The sequence below is a fragment of the Tupaia chinensis genome, unplaced genomic scaffold, assembly GCF_000334495.1.
Source record: "Tupaia chinensis unplaced genomic scaffold, TupChi_1.0 Scaffold000113_1, whole genome shotgun sequence".
NCBI lineage: Eukaryota > Metazoa > Chordata > Mammalia > Scandentia > Tupaiidae > Tupaia > Tupaia belangeri.
Window position 1 is genome coordinate 5,159,780 of NW_006159577.1, and position 15,756 is coordinate 5,175,535.

Sequence of the window (15,756 nt, forward strand, 5' to 3'; positions counted from 1 at the left end):
TAGTCTGGCACAAGAGGCCACTGAGGCTGACATTCGGCCATCAAATGCCACCTCAGTTGTGCCAGTTGGTGACACCTTGAAATCCTACTGTATCCGTTAGTAAATACCACTCCTGGACCTCTCATAAGCACACCACCCTCCCCCAGGAGGCAGAAAAAAAATCAGAAGCAGAAACACTGGCCTTTTCAGTATACCCAATTTCATTTTCAGAGTGAATAAGAAACTAGAGCCACACAATCCTCCCATACAAAAAACAGACAGAGAGAGATAAAAGAGGTTTAAAAATAATCCAGCTGCAGGGCTTTGCAGTGAATATGAAACAGCACACTCAGATTCACCGCCAGAAGTGGTCTCAGGAAAGCAGCAGCCGAGAGGAAGAAGTAAGAGGAGAACTACTGTGACCTAAAGCACGGGGACTCCAATGACCTAGAGAGCTGCTTGCTACTCAAGATGACAGCGAAGAATGCAACTGATTTTGATAATGAACTCTGCCCCCCCATCGTAATTTTGTGTTCTATACACTGTGGCTCTCATATTTCTGTTATAATATATAGCGACTGAGATAAATCCTTGGAGCAAATGTCAGGAAACATCTTAAGTGTTTATCCACTGAGACAGAATTATGTTACATCGACACAATGGAACATTAGGCACCCCTTAAACAAAATGAGGTAGAGATCTTTAAAAGCATATCCAAAATATGCAAGTTAAAAACGAGTGTAGGGGGACTGGCAGGTGGTGTGGTGGTTAAGGGCGCTGGACTCCCACATGGCCAACCACGGTTCTGGTCCCAGACATGGTGGCTTGCTTTCTTGCTTTCTCTCTATCTCTCTCCCCCTCTTTGATCAAATTTAAATAAATAAATAAAATAATTCTAAAAAAATAAACTGTCTAGGCTATAAAGAAAAATATAAAAAAAAAATAAAAAAAGAGTGTAGAAAGGGCAGCATGGTGGCTGGAGCACTGGACTCCCACATAGCCAGCCGTGGTTTAAGTCCTGGACTAGGTGGCTTGCTTTCTCACTTTCCCTCTCTCTCTCTCTGGTGAGCATATGTGTTCTATAAAAATTAAAATAATAGTAACAACAATAAATAAAATAATTACTTTTTAAAAGTAGAATAAGGCATATTGCACTCTCTCACTTGCTTTGGAAGAAAAAGGAGACCGTATAGAGGCAGTCACACATTTGTAATCAGAAATGAAAACTTTAGAAGGACACACCAAAGACAGTGGATAGCAGTTACCTATGGCTGAATGGGAAGGAGATTTATTTTCATCGAACATGTATTTATTAGGTTGAATTCTTTAATTCATGTGCATGCTATTTTAGTAACGATAATATACTAAAAATACTTTTGTACAAAATGTGAACCTTGTGTAATAAAGAAAAGAGCATTCTATAGCAGACACTCTCTGCGGGCCACACCAGCTCCAGCTGCTATAAACCACAGATCAGTAGCCCCCAGGCACCCGGAAGGCCGAGCTCCACAACTGACCTCATTTCCATCACTTCCCGCCTGCTTTCTTCATATTTATCTTTCCACTCTGAGACCTCTCTCTCCTTGGTTATGATCTAGTACCAGGAAGAAGAAGAGAAAGGTTAGACCCAAAGGAGTGAACTGGGGTCTGAACAATTCACAGGCCAAGACAAGGAGACTTCAAATAAATGTGGAGTTAAAATGTCTGACGCCACACCACAAGTACATCCAGAGGACTTCCCCAACATGAGAATAACATAAGGCAGATATTAGCCTTTCGCAGCGCTCCCTGGGTCGCAGCTGAAAGGAGCATGCTTTTCGTTACATGAAACAAGGCCACAGAGGCCCACTAAACAATGGCGTCCGAGAAGACTAACATCTGTGGTTTGTCCACGTTTGCCTGCTGGGTACAGAGGAGAGAGAGCCCGCCTGCAGACACCGGCTCTGTGAACCACGGGTTTCTACTTTATTTATAAGAGGCAGTAACCGGATCCTTCCCAGGGCAACCAGGGCTGGCCTTCTCCAAGTCACACGGCACAGTACCTCTGCCCTGGCAATCTGGAGCGCCGAGTCCAGATCAGGCTGCTGGAACAGAAGGCCTGCAGGTTTCTCCACCTCGGAAGTCCCGATGCGGGAGTACAAGGCAGTTTTGGAGATGGAGACATCTGTTGGGTGAGCAGCCTCTCTCTGCGGAATGGTTTTTCATGAAGAAAGAAGAAAGTTAATGTTAATCATATGACAAAGAGGACTGCATTCATTCTCTCGTGAATGGGTCAATTGTATGGTTTTGAAACAAAGAACATCAAAAGTATGGGAAAATGCAAAGACCAATGAAGGAGGAAATGCTGGTACAATCTACGGGAATCGATCGTTCTGCACCTGTGCGGGTAGACAACGGGGCTAATGGCAGAGGTCTCTGCAACTCCAAGCCCTTGGAGTCAGTCGTGTCTGGTGCCTGCTTATCACTGCCATTTATCAGATGCTGAGCCACTTAGGCAAGGGCATTATTCAGCAGGCTCCACTTCTAAAATGTAATCTTGATGGTGAATGATGGCGAATTCTAGTCTGCGTTTGCTTAGTTTGAGTAATTGCAGATTTGGTCTTTTTTGTAAAGAAAGTCCACATTTGAATTTTGGGAGTTAAGCCCGTTGAGAAGGATGTGAGTCACACAAAGCTTAAGGCCTACTGCGGCTGTCAATCATGTCACCTTCATCAGGCTAGAGTTTCTGGATGAAGTGTAATGTAGCCAGTAAGCCCGTTATTTAGTGAAAAAATGGACAATATCCACATTTGTTGATCAGGCCCTCAACAAAATCCTTCACCCCCTTGCCCACTCAAGTGACACTGGTTTGAGGCAGTCCAGCCTTCTGTAGAGGGTAGACTCTGGCCTCCTAGAGGTGAGGCAGGGTCTATGGTTATTCTTCCCTCTGCACCAAATGCTCAGCAATTTGCAACGCAGCTGGGATGTGGTGTTAGGAGCATCATCAGCCAGCACAGCCAGGCTTGTCAGCCTACGTCTACTGTAAAAGAAACATCAAAGCAACCATACTCCCAGTCCTATTCATTAACCTCATGGCGCTGTCGAGGCTGCCAAGATGAGCCTCCACCCTAGTTGGTAGAGTTCAGTTCAATGTGTGGTAATGGTGATCTGACAGGCAGAGTATGACTGTTTTACCCTTGGGAAATGACAAGAATAAACTGAGTGGTGAACAGAACACCACTGTGTAGTAGAGAGAGAGAGATTTGGAGAAAGAACAATGAAGTCTTATAAAGGACAGGAGATAAGATTAACGAGGCTGCAGTAACTGGGAAGGGGTGGGCCAAGGAACTCAAGCAGAATTTCTCTTCAGTCACAAGAACGGGCATGCTCACCCTACCACAGGGCGAGAAGTGAACTCGTAAAGGAAAACAGCTTAGAAAACTCAGGTAGAAGTTTAATGGATAGGACTGGTGGTTACTGAGTTAGGCCCAGTTAGTTGTACACATGCAAGGTGAACTCAATGGCTTAGGTGGTCCTGGAAGAGAATGTTCTGTCGTTTGCATTCACTGCCTCTGCCTGGCCTTGAATACTGGCACTAACCCTGTAGTGTGACCCAAATGATCTACTGGTCAGAGATAGGGGCACACAGCGTCCTCAACCAGATTCCAGAGACTCGCTCACCTGTCAAACGGGAATGCCAACATCTTGGCCTTGGATTCTCAAGAAGCCTGCATTTATAGGACATGTGACCAAAACATAAGCTAACAGGCCTCAGTAGCAGGCAGGCCGACCCTCAGAAGCAGAGGTCACTAGGCCACAGGAGCACAGCCTCACACTCACTGGGTCAGTCTCTGCTGTTGACGGCTGCTTCCAGGGTTCTATGCGTCACAGGGCAAACTTCTCAGGAAGTAACTGGACAACTATACCTAAGATATTCGTACTTACGAGAAAGCCTATATATAAATGCACAATTCTGGAGGTTCAAAAAATAAACTTTCTATCAATTCTGAAGTAAAATCATACACTCTCAAAAAAGAATTGGAACAATAAAATTTCAAAATGGAAAGAACAGCAGACTCCATCAAACAGCCTGGCCTTTCTGAAGATGAAAAAAAAGATAAATAAAAAATGAGGATCTGAGAGATGTGGCTAAGAGGCTAAATCTCCCAGAATGAGATTCAGTTCTGGCCCAAAATAAACAGGCTCTCTGAAGTGCAAGAGAAAATGAATTTAATTAAAACTAACTTTATCATACTGGGCAGAAACTAAATATGACGAATGAAGGAATTAATAACCTTTAAGCTGCCTCAAGTTCTCTGTAAAACAAGAAAGGGAATGAAAATATAAACAAAACGGTAAGCTTTCTGAATAAACGCAAATGGATACTACCATATAGAATGATCCACTGACACCTTTCACCCTGGCCACTGGGTGTTTTCAGTAAAGAAACAGAGGATTTCAGAACCTGTTTCAATTACTGCCTGAGTGTCTGTGTGTTAATGAAATTCATAGTACACACCCTGGTTTTCCTGTACAACTAAGACATGTTTTCAACTGAAATAATAGGTTTGTCTCTCACTGATATTTTAAGAGCAAATATTTTTAGATTAAGCTTTGTTTTTTCTCATATAACCCCTCACAGGCTAATTTAAGGGGCCAAAAAAGCCACTAGAATTTTAAGTAGAAACGTAAGGTGGGCACAATCCTGAAGGCGAAGCCTTTGCAACCAGTTTCTAACCCTCAATCCACTCCTTAAATTCTGGGTCCTGTGAGAACTCCTAGGTCAGTGTTAACCCCTTTGGACCGTCAGTCTTTGTGCCTGGGGTTGCTTGAGGCTTAAAGTCAGGAAATGGGGTCCGGCCATTCACCCCAGTTCATAGCCTTTGTGGCGCCAGTCTCTGTTTGCCAGGCCTTGAGTGCTGGGACCATGACAGGATCCTTGTGCTCAGGACAGTCAGAGGACTGGGGATGTTGGGGGCCTTCAGATGGGAGCCTGGGAGAGCCATTCCAGACAGGCCACACAAGTGTGAGGACAGAAGTCAAGATTAGCCAGGAAGCCATGGGCGCTCAGGGGGTGTCTGGGCGACAGGGCATCATCTGGGCAGGAGTGTGGTCTCAGTCAGGGGCTCCCCACCCAAATCTGAGGAGAGGCAGCTACCAGGTTCAGGAGGGTCAAACACAGGGAAGGCACTTCTACTGAGGCAGGAGAAAGCTGGCAAATGGAAGTGAGTAAGGGGGCTTAGAGCGTCTTCCCATGTGGCTAGATAGAAAAAAACGATCAGGGCAGAAAATTTCCTGCCCACGGTAATGTAGGAAGGAGATTAGTGGGCTGTGTGTAACTGATTAAGCCACATTTAATATACTCAATGAGAGGCGTCGGTGGACCCAGCCATATTTGCTAAAACCAATGAGAAATCAGTGGGCCCTGTCACATTTCATAGAGCAATGGAGACAAAAACAATCAGTGGGTCCAGCCAATGATCAACCCACACGACCTGGGTTCAAGTTATCAATCTTGCAGAATAAACTGCCAGGGCTTTTGGAGCTACTCTTTCTCTGTCTGCTCAGGTCGCTCCTACTTCTCAGAAGTGTAATTTTACTTTTATTAAGTCAACTACCATTTCCTTATATCATTTGCGTGTTTTGTTCATTCTTTGAAACACCAAGAACCTGGAAATCACCTCAGGAGCCATCCTGCAACACTGCCATGCCCTTATTCCAGATGGCACCACCTGGCACCACTTGGTCGCTCCTTCTCACCGAGCTAGGAAACATTCTTAGTTCTCAACACGGCATCCAGGCAAGGACCACACATTCTCTAGGCCATCGAATGGGCTGAAGCCACAAGCTAGGCCTTTGTCACTCCTCTTCAGACTGTTCACATGGCTTTCGGGCACCATGTGTCTCTCTTTGGAAACACTTCAATGTGGGGTAGGGATTAGGGGGAGTCTGTGGACACAGCTACAACAGAGCTCAGGAGGCGCAGCACATGAGACCAGGCAGCTAGCCAGCCATACAACCGGCCAGTGCTACACTCCTTTTCCTGCTCATGCAGAATCCAGGCATCTGCCTCTTGGACGTCAGGACCCTGAAGGAATCAGACATGGAAGATTCACGCATTTCTAGCCATGGTGCCTGTTGGCAGGACTTGGTCCCATCCTGGAGCTCACATGTATCCAGCTGACCTTGCTGCTAAATTACCCAGATGCACCCTGCAGCCTGTACAGGGGACCCCTAATCCGGAAAGGCCAACGACCAGGATCTATTGTGCACACAAATTAACCTCCCCCCACCCCCACATTGCACCCTGGAAGGCCACAGAGCTAGGACATTCAGGTTCGACCTAACCTGGCTCAGTGTCAAATCCAGAGCTGCTACAGGCACACGCAGCGACCCTGGTCATGGTCACTCGTGGGAGGACACGCTGAACTCACACTGAATTCAGACACATGTGGAAGTCTGAAGGTACTAAGGGACGGCAGCCCAACATCTGGGCCCCTACAGATTGTCCTCATTTCGAACGTTTTCTCAGAAACGAGATGGAAAACCCTGCGCAGCTCCTCGAAGGCTGACTCAGCTCTCTGTCAGCCCCAAGAGCAATGTAAGTGGAAGCTGCTCTGAGAACAACCCCCACCATACTTCATGCTGCTTTTCATCCCCTCGATACGGTATCTTTCGTTCCAAATAATTTCATTTTTACGTTAATAACAGCTTAAGACCATGCTGCCGAAAGGTTGGGCTATGTCACCTGCAGCTCAAAAACACGTGCAGAAAAAAAGAGCAAACTGGGTCCACAGCTGCTGATTTGTTTTTCCTGTACATCAGCACTTTCCAGCGCACCAGGGGCAACCAGGCATCCATGTGGAAAAGAGACCCACAGGAGCCTAATTGGGTTAAGGCTCACAGATCACCTTGGGCTAGTAAGTGACAGGAAAGAGCAGCTCACATTTCTCAGGAGCCAAAGGCACCTCACAGTGGACTTTTTACGAAAATGATATAAGATACTATGGTAGCAAAAAATGTTCCTTACACTCCAAAACAGTTCTACCTCAAAAAGATTATTTGTTAGTATGCTTTTCTGAAATATAGCCTGGGCTGCCTCCCCAACCCACACTCAGTGGATCCATGTGACATTATTTTCTAAATCAACGTGGGGACACATGGTCTGAGAACAGGCTGTAACTGACAGGCAGTCAGCTCCCGGCCAATACTGGCGGACGGCCGTCTGGCGCGCTGTCACAGGACGAGGCAGGAGCGCCAAGCACTCCGAACACTTGATCTGCAGTCTCAACTCTGCAGAATGGCTCTCAGCTCCATCTCAAACATCTCCTGAACACGAACACACAGTATTTATAATGGCCAGACTTCAGGCAATTCGTTTTGTCTTTAAGCCACTCTCCAAGGATATCAAGAAATAAATTTAGTGAGGGAAAAAAGTCCTTGCTTCTTAATGCTTTCTAAAAAATCTCGATTTCACGGAAATTCAACCCAAGTTTATGGTTTGGCAACAAGAACAAGGACAGCTCCAATGTATATTTCCATCCTTTTTATAAGAGAGAGTTTTTCTATAGGGTATGTGTGCTCCCTGGAGAGACAGAGAGACAGAAAGTGAGAAATGTACCCCTCAGGAGGTGGCCACACTGCAATCCCTTCTCCATTCTCCTCTTGGGGATTTTGGACATGTGCACACACACACACCTGGTGTGAGTTTTAAACCACCAGGTCCAGGACTCAGACCTCAGTCAACTATGTGTGAGTCCCGCAAGGTAACCTTATGCCATGTGCTGGTCTCTCCCATATATTTCCATTCTTGTCCCTGTCCTATGCCTCATTCATTCTAGTCTAGACACCTATGGTGTGACCACTTTCTGTCACTGAGAGAAAGGTCCTCCTTCTGGCTACAGACAGGGAGACCATGTGTTGGGGGTTCCTCAGAGCAAGAGCAGCAGCAAGAACTCCTCCTCTGGTATAAGCACGAGAGTGACAGGGCATGCAGGAGTTCCAGTCCCCACCAGGCTAGTGACCCACCGTCATGTGGCTCCATGTCCCACCTGTGTAATGGGCCTGGATTTGCCTACTGAAGACAGATGCTAGAATCATCGGATTGGGTAGCAGAGGCAAAAGTGAAGTGTTAACCAACAGCGGCAGCTTCCTTTTCTTGCACACGTACTATGAGCCAGGCAGAGTGCCGTTGCACACACATCATCCGTATTCCTCCTGCCAACCTGCAAACTCACTGCTATCAGACTCACATCACAGGTGGCAAAACTGAGGCACAGAGAGGTTCACTAATGCCCTCAAAACCACAGAGCATATCGGGGTCTAGCTCTGAACTGATCCACCATGTTCACTGAGATGTCCCTCCCAGGTGGGACAAGAAGGTGGGAATGAGGCTGCTCTTAAGAGACCATGGCTCGCCCAGCAGCCCTGAGAGCAACACACCCACATGGTGTCATCAGTAACTTGTTCAAATTTAGAAAAACTACCCCAGGGGTCAGCAGGTGGCAAGGTGATTGGGACGCTGGACTCTCACATGGCCAATGACTGTTCAGGTCCTGGACCTAGTGACTTACTTCCTCTCTTTCTCTCTTTGTCCCTCCCTCTCTCTGTCTCTCTCTGGTGAGTACACATGCCCTATAACAAACTTAAAAAATAATAAATAGGGACCAGCAGTTAGCGTAATGGCTATGTCGCTGGACTCCCACGTAGTTGATTGCGGTTCCAGTCCCAGACCTGGTGACTTAAACTCAAGCCGGACGCGTGTACGTACGTGCCCAAGATCCTGAGAGGAGAATGGAAAAGGGATTGCGGCGTGGCCAACATCCCTGGGGGGTGATTTCTCACTTTCTGTCTCTGTGTCTCTCTCTGTCTGCCTGGTGAGTGCATGCGCCCTATAGCGAAAACCTCTTCAAAAAAAAAAGAAAGAAAAAAAAAAGAAAATTAATTAATTAAAAAAAAAAGAAAAGAAAAACTACCCTAGGGGCTAGCAGGGGGTGTGGTGGTTAAGGCACTGGACTCCCACATGGCCAACTGTGGTTCAGCTCCTGGACATGGTGGGCTGCTTTCTCACTTTCTCTCTTTGTCTCTGTTTCTCTCTGGTGAGCACACACTCCCCACAGCAAATTAAAAACTAATATCAATAAGATTAAATAAGTAATTCTTAAAGAAAAACAAACAAAACTACCCCAAACCTGGAAACCAGGCAGAAAGAGTTCTGTGTGTCCTGTCACTATCATACTCTGCTCTGAAAGGAGGGGTGAGCTAACTATGGTCTATGGCTGAAGGGCCTGCTGCTCTGCTTTGCAATCGATCCCCTGCACCGTTTATCCGCACACTGTCTGAGGCTGGTTTTGCACTGCACAGGCACAGCTGAGTGGCTGTGACAGGACTATAAGGCCAGCGAGATCTGTAATGTTGCCTTCACAGAAAGGAGTGCTGACCTTGGGCCTAGACCACCATCTAACATCTTGAGGAAGGTCTTGGTTTCACTATTTACTGTTGATTAGGACTTTGTCTCAGTAGTTCCACATCAACTTGTAGAAAACAAAAAAGCTGCCACTTACTCTTGTTCAGTAAAGAAGCAAATGATAATTGGAGGGAAAAAAAAAAACCCTCAAAGGTTATTATTATTATTTTTGTCCCATTGAGCTAGTATTAACCAGTTTTATATCTAGTTTTGACATCTTATTTTAGTTTTCTTTACCTACTGACTCTAACATCGGTTTCTCATATTCTCCGCCACTTAAACCAGCAATCCAATCTGCTACTTCCCTCATTCTTGAGTTAAACAGATTTTAGACATGGGCTCAGCTTGTATTTATACATGAGTTATGCTATCCGCTTTGGGGAAATGATACTTTGTTGGCCACTGGCAAAGCCTGTCTGACCAATGGTTAGCAAGTAGCCCCGCGACCACAGAGCCACACACAGCATTCTCAGGAGGCAGCTCACTGCAGCAGCAAACTGGTACCTTGGCATCCTGGCGGCTGCGGGAAGCCAGGGCAATCTGCCTGGCCAGCTTCAGGGCTTCTATCCGCATGATGGCAAACTCTAACTCCTCCTGCCCGAGGGGGTATGAGCAAACCGCAGGGAAAATGCATCATGACAGACGGAAATGTTTTCCATGTCCAAGAAATGAATGTGCCACAAAAATGTGTCATGACAGGTACTCAGGAAAAACACACGCTCCGGCTTTCTTTCACAATTAACACCTCAGCAGATCATGAAATAAGTGTTTAATTGCTTTGTTTTAATCACCCTTTTGCATGTCAGGAAGTACTGTGCAGTAAAATAAGCAACGATTTTTAAGATGAGATCAAAATGTTCACCGCACTATTTTCTCTCTTTTTGTTTTCTCAAGGTAAAGCTGGCCAACACGTTCGTGAATGGGACTGCATCTCTCAAACGACTGTACAGTCTCTCTAGGTTTGCGCTGAACATCCCAGGCTAGGGGATATCAAATTAAGTTGTCAAATTTAAAGTACAGAGTAGAAAATTGTTTTGGTTCCACATGCAAAACCGAGACCAGATGTTACCTCGCAGGGAGTCTGAGATAGCCCTGTATATGCAAAGAGCTTGGCTCAGTGGTCATCTAATACTCTTAGTTTAGTGAATAAATCATAGAAATTACTTTTGGGGCTATCAGTACTTCTGAAAAATGACTGTTTGGGCCCAATTCCCCAATTAAAAGAGAAATGGCTTGATTGATGTGTCATCACACAATTTACATCATTTTGGCATCTTGTGTAAAGAGCACCGCATTTATCAGTCTTCGAGCGGAAGAGATTTCATTTGGGACATTCTGAGCAGTTTCTCATTAAATCCTTTCTCATTTCATTGGGGGCTTAGGGTTTCATTCTCTACTGAGGTTTTGACAAACTCCCAAAAGGTCACACGTGGGCTACAAACCTGAAGTTTCTGAGCAAATACTGGGGGGTTCTTTTCTGCTAAGTCGGGCTCCAGATAGTCAAGTGCACCACAGAGAGCGGCAGGGTGAGCTAGCCTGCTGAGGAGGGCGTCAGCAGAGGCAAAGGAGCCCTCGGGAGCTGTCTGAACGGCGGCAGAGAGGAGGACAAAGGAGAGAAATAGAGGAGAGCAGAGAGTGATATCGATTCCAGGCAAGGATCACGCATCCATTTGCTGGACATTTCTGCCTTAAGGCTAAAGAGAGTTTTCATTAGCTGCTGATACTTGTGTTTTCATCGGGACGCATTCCCATGAGCTGATAATAAACAGCTTGAGATGGGTAGGCCCCAACCCCACCCCAAAAGCACAGCCTTGGGTACCCTCCCCACCCCCACACCACACTTACTCCCTAGCCAACGGATGGGAGATAAACTATTTGCTTATTTACTTGAAAATCTCCATGGGTGGGAAGCAAGCTAGCTGATAGGTTTTCCAAACATAACTCATCAAGAAAATACTTCTCGAAGCATGAATATCAAAGGGAATGAGGTTTGGGTAATGGCTGTTTTCTAAATAATGGAAAGATGATTTTAAATGAAAACTGTCTCCTACTAGATCAGAAAGACTTTGAAATCAGAAGCCAACTTTGTAGTTGAACCATGTATAAGTTCTTCATCGTGTTTATTTGTGAGATTGATTCATATCTAGATCCTCTTTTTTGTTTATTATGAGTTTTCTAGTAACCAACCTAGCATTCACTGCCACATAAATCAGTGCTCAATACATATTTGCTGCACGAGATGGGAATGGTTTCCTAATACAGAGGAAAAGTAACATTCTCAATCAATGGTTTCAAACCCAGTTGGGGACTGCTAGGAGGGGAACACAATTCATCTAGGACGGTCCATTTTAAATGTGTGGAAGACTCTCCCATGTGCATCATCTACGCCAGGGAGGCTCTGGCCCACAGATGGACTCTTGGAACATGCAGGCGATGTGTGAGACCGTCTCTCGGCTCTATCTGCTCTGCGAGGCCCCGGCTCAGGTTCCGAATGGAGAGATAAAAGTCTTGACCTATTAACTGGAGCAATTCCCCATCACGAAGGAAGGTGTGATCTACTGTCCTCTGCCATAAAGGATGAAGAGGCACGGTAGATGGATGACTGACCAGGCCTAAGGGCTAACGTGGAAAATGACCCCGAAGTCACACAAATTATTCAGGTAACAACGGCAAGAGCACCCTGGTGAGAATAGAGAGCCTTCCCTTCACCATTACTGTGGGGTCTCTGAAGCTGGCTTCTCTGGATGGGGAGTCAGGGAAGGGTTCCATGGCAGGTTCTAGGTGAATGTGGTTCTGAAGGCTTGGCTCCTTGGGTGATAGTACCCAGCTTGGCCAGGCCTCCTCCCTGGGCCCCTCTGATCCTGGGCCCCTCTGATTCCACTTACAATTTCAATTGCTTCTGAAGGGGTGCCCAAAGTCATGGCCTCCAGCTCTTTCTGGGAGGATTTCTCTGGCACCTGCAAGTGTGGCTCTTGGGTGGGGGCCAGCCCTCTTGTGACAGGATGCTGAATTTTTGCTGCAGCATTCACAAGGGCTTCAGTCTCCTCGAAGCTTGACCTGAGGAAGCAAAGGGCATTTTTAGAGTCTTTTCCTTGGAACTCTCACTAAAATTGACTAAGATGCCCAGACAAAGTCAATATCCCAAGGATATCCTGTACTTCCAGGATTGTATTCCTAAAGGACATGGGCTAAGTCTCTAGCAGCCACATGACTGGTAGGCTAGGTGGTCAGGGAGTGGTCCAGCTCCATCCCAGGGTCAAATGACAAGGGAGAGGCAGAGGCAAGATGCCCTTGGCTAAGGGGCATGAGCTCTGGAGTTAAACTCACAGCCAGCTGCTTGGTTGTATACTCTGGGGAAGGGATTGGGTATTAGGCCTCAGTTTCCTTCTGTTAGATGAAGATAATTTACCTCTGTGAAAATTAAATGAGATGCTGCATGCGTGTAAAACACAAATACAGTGCCTATCGCATGCTGCCACTACTATTGTAATAACATCATCAACATCATCATCATTCTTGCCCCCAGGCAAATTTTGGTCTGCAGGGTCCTAGTAAGTAGGAGAAGTCAATGCAAGGGACTTTGCTCCTACTCAATGGAAAGGTAGAGGGACAGGATGGAAGTCCCAATTCTTAGAGGAATAGCCCACACTTACCCACTCAAATGCACCACTCAGACCATGAACCCAGACAAATGTAAATACTAACACTCACATCAATAGCTTATGTTTACCAGGCACTCTGCCAGAGCTTTCCATACAGCATTCTCTGGAAGACAGGCAAAGCTATCCCCGTGACAGAGCTGGGGGATCCTCTAGAAGACTGACATCCTCCTTTGATCTTTATAAAATCCCTCTGAGGTCAGTTTTATTAAAACTCTCACTTTAAGCTCAAGGAAACTGAGTCACAGGCAGGTCAAGTAAAGGATTTTGCCATAGTCCAAAGGGCTCTGAGCAATAAAACAAATGCATTAAGTCCGGTAGGTGGTCAGAGACTGACACGTGGACTGCCTGAATACATGCAGTGAAATGAGGTCAGGGTGATAGAGCAAAGGTGCTCAGAGGCTTGGGGACCTCTGGCCTGATCTGTAACCAGCTCTGTGGGGAAGTCGTACCCTGAACACGGCGTCGGGGAGTCTGACATCCGGACAGGTGGAGACTTGACAGGGCTCTCCTGAGAAGTGTCAAACATAAGATACAGGGCCTGCTTCTTCGGGGCGTCGTCATTCTGCTGAGGGAGCAAAGTCACAGGTCAGGGTGGGTACAGCTGGCCTACATGTGCCACTGAGATGAAAACCAGAGTGCTCTTCAACAGGGAACAAGGAACTCATCTGAGAAAAGGTTCCAGTTTTCTCGAGTCATCAGAAGGAGGGGAGAAGGGGGAGGGCTACCGTGGAGGGGGTGAGCAGGACAGGAGGAAAAGAGGAGTGCACCTGGGACAGGTGGCAATGTGTGTGAGGGGAGAAAGGTGCAGATAGCACAGGTGTGCCGACTCTGTCCAGTCCCACCACATTCAATGAGCCAGGAACCATGGCGGCCACTGAGGACAGCCATGGAGATAAGGCAGGCCCCTGCCTGTTTTCATAACAAAGGACAGGGCAGGGAAGCGAGTCCCTGGCTGACCTATGTCAAAAGAACTTACAGGTAAGGAGGAGCCAATTTTTTCCATATATTCAATTTCATAGGAGTTTCTGTAATCCAGCTCTGCAAAGAAACAAAAAGTGAGGTTAGTGCCAGAGAAACAAAAGAAAAAGATTTGGGTTGGGCAGGATGGGGCCTAGAAAAAGGCTCTGGGCTTTCTGAGAATTCTCATTGACTGGTGCCAAAAGGGGAGGCTCCACTCAGCTATTTTCAGACAATGGGTGAACTTCTGGCTGGAAAGGGGCTTCTGCCACTGAGGAGTCTGAGAGTCCAGGGGAAATGAAATGGTATGGCCAAGCACACGTCTGACTGCCCACGGGGCTGAGCACTGCACTGAGTTTGCAGCTCTGAGAGTGTACACACTACACTGCTGTACACACTACACATTTTCTCTGTACTCTCACGTGCAACACAGGCACTAGCATGTCCTGATGACATTCTGGAACTGGATCCATACTTGCCCTCTCTGCAAATTCAGCTCTAGTCACACCCTGAAGCAAGAGAACAGATTTTGTTCCTCTCGACAAAAAACAAATTTTTTTAAGAGAGGTTTTTGCTATAGGGCACGTGTGCTCACTAGAGAGACAGAGAGACAGAAACCCAGGAAGAATGGCCACACTACAATCCCTTCTCCTCCATTCTCCCCCTTGGGACCTTGGGCACGCACACACGTGTCCGGTGTGAGCTTTAACTTGCTGGGTCCAGGATTCAAACTGTGGTCAACTACATGGAAGTCCAACAACCTAACCATAAAGCCATCTGCTGGTCCCTGAACACTGTTTTTAAAAGAAGCTTCTCAAGTCACCTAGAACATTTCCCAAAATTCTACTAGTGCTTATGGGTCAAGTCAAAATTTCAAATGCAGACTTTTAAAGTCCAATTAGATGGAGAAAATAGTCCCTCTATTTTAAATTGATTGGGGACTTTAGGCTGCAAAGAAAATTCCAGACACTCACTGCCTGTTTCAGTGAAAACTCAGCTCTGCCACTCAACTGAAGCCCATCCTTTAAACAGACTGAACACTTACTGTGTCCTTCCACTGCTTGAGGCAAAGAGAATTCAGTGGTAAATGAAACCAAAATGGACCCCATCCTCACAGAAGCCTGAACCTGGAGCCGCCAGGTGATTTTTTTTTGGGGGGAGGGGGGGTCTCTCTCCCCTGTCAGGTGCCTCTTATCTACTTAAAAAACCAAGATGTGACAAGTGACCCACTCATCAATCAGCGGTGCCCTCTATAAAGTTTAATCAGTAACAATTCATAAAGCCCAATGCCTCAATTTTCTTAGGTGAAAGTAAATATAAGTAATAGTTCTAGGTTAAAGCTCCCTTATTTCTGCATTAATAAAGGAGTCATTGGGAAAAAAAAAAGATTCCTCAATATAAATTTTAACATGAGATTTTCCCAGAAAACCTTTTTTTTTTTTCTTTCTTTTTGAGAGTTTTTTTTTGGCTATAAGGCATGTACGCTGGCTGGAGAGACAGAGATAGAAAGAGAGAAATAGGGGAGGTTGGCCGCATCGCAATCCCTTCTCTCAGGATCTTGAGCACACACACACACACACACACACACACACACACACACATACACCTGGTGTGAGTTTCAAGCTGCCGGGTTCCAGACTTGAACCAAGTCAGCCATGTGAGAGTCCAGCGCCTTAACCACTATGCTACCTGTTTTTGCCCCCCCCCCCACAA

The 15,756-nt window shown here is 46.3% G+C and overlaps 1 protein-coding gene across 1 annotated transcript in view; it reads right to left on the minus strand.

Moving 5' to 3' along the window:
* TACC2 (transforming acidic coiled-coil containing protein 2) overlaps positions 1–15,756 on the minus strand; it is a 239,069-nt gene that overhangs the window by 14,802 nt on the left and 208,511 nt on the right. Inside the window, 7 exon segments of the mRNA XM_027770124.1 lie at positions 1,497–1,573; positions 2,022–2,165; positions 9,929–10,018; positions 10,867–11,007; positions 12,310–12,481; positions 13,536–13,651; positions 14,063–14,124. Of these exon segments, the coding sequence (XP_027625925.1) occupies positions 1,497–1,573; positions 2,022–2,165; positions 9,929–10,018; positions 10,867–11,007; positions 12,310–12,481; positions 13,536–13,651; positions 14,063–14,124 (802 nt within the window).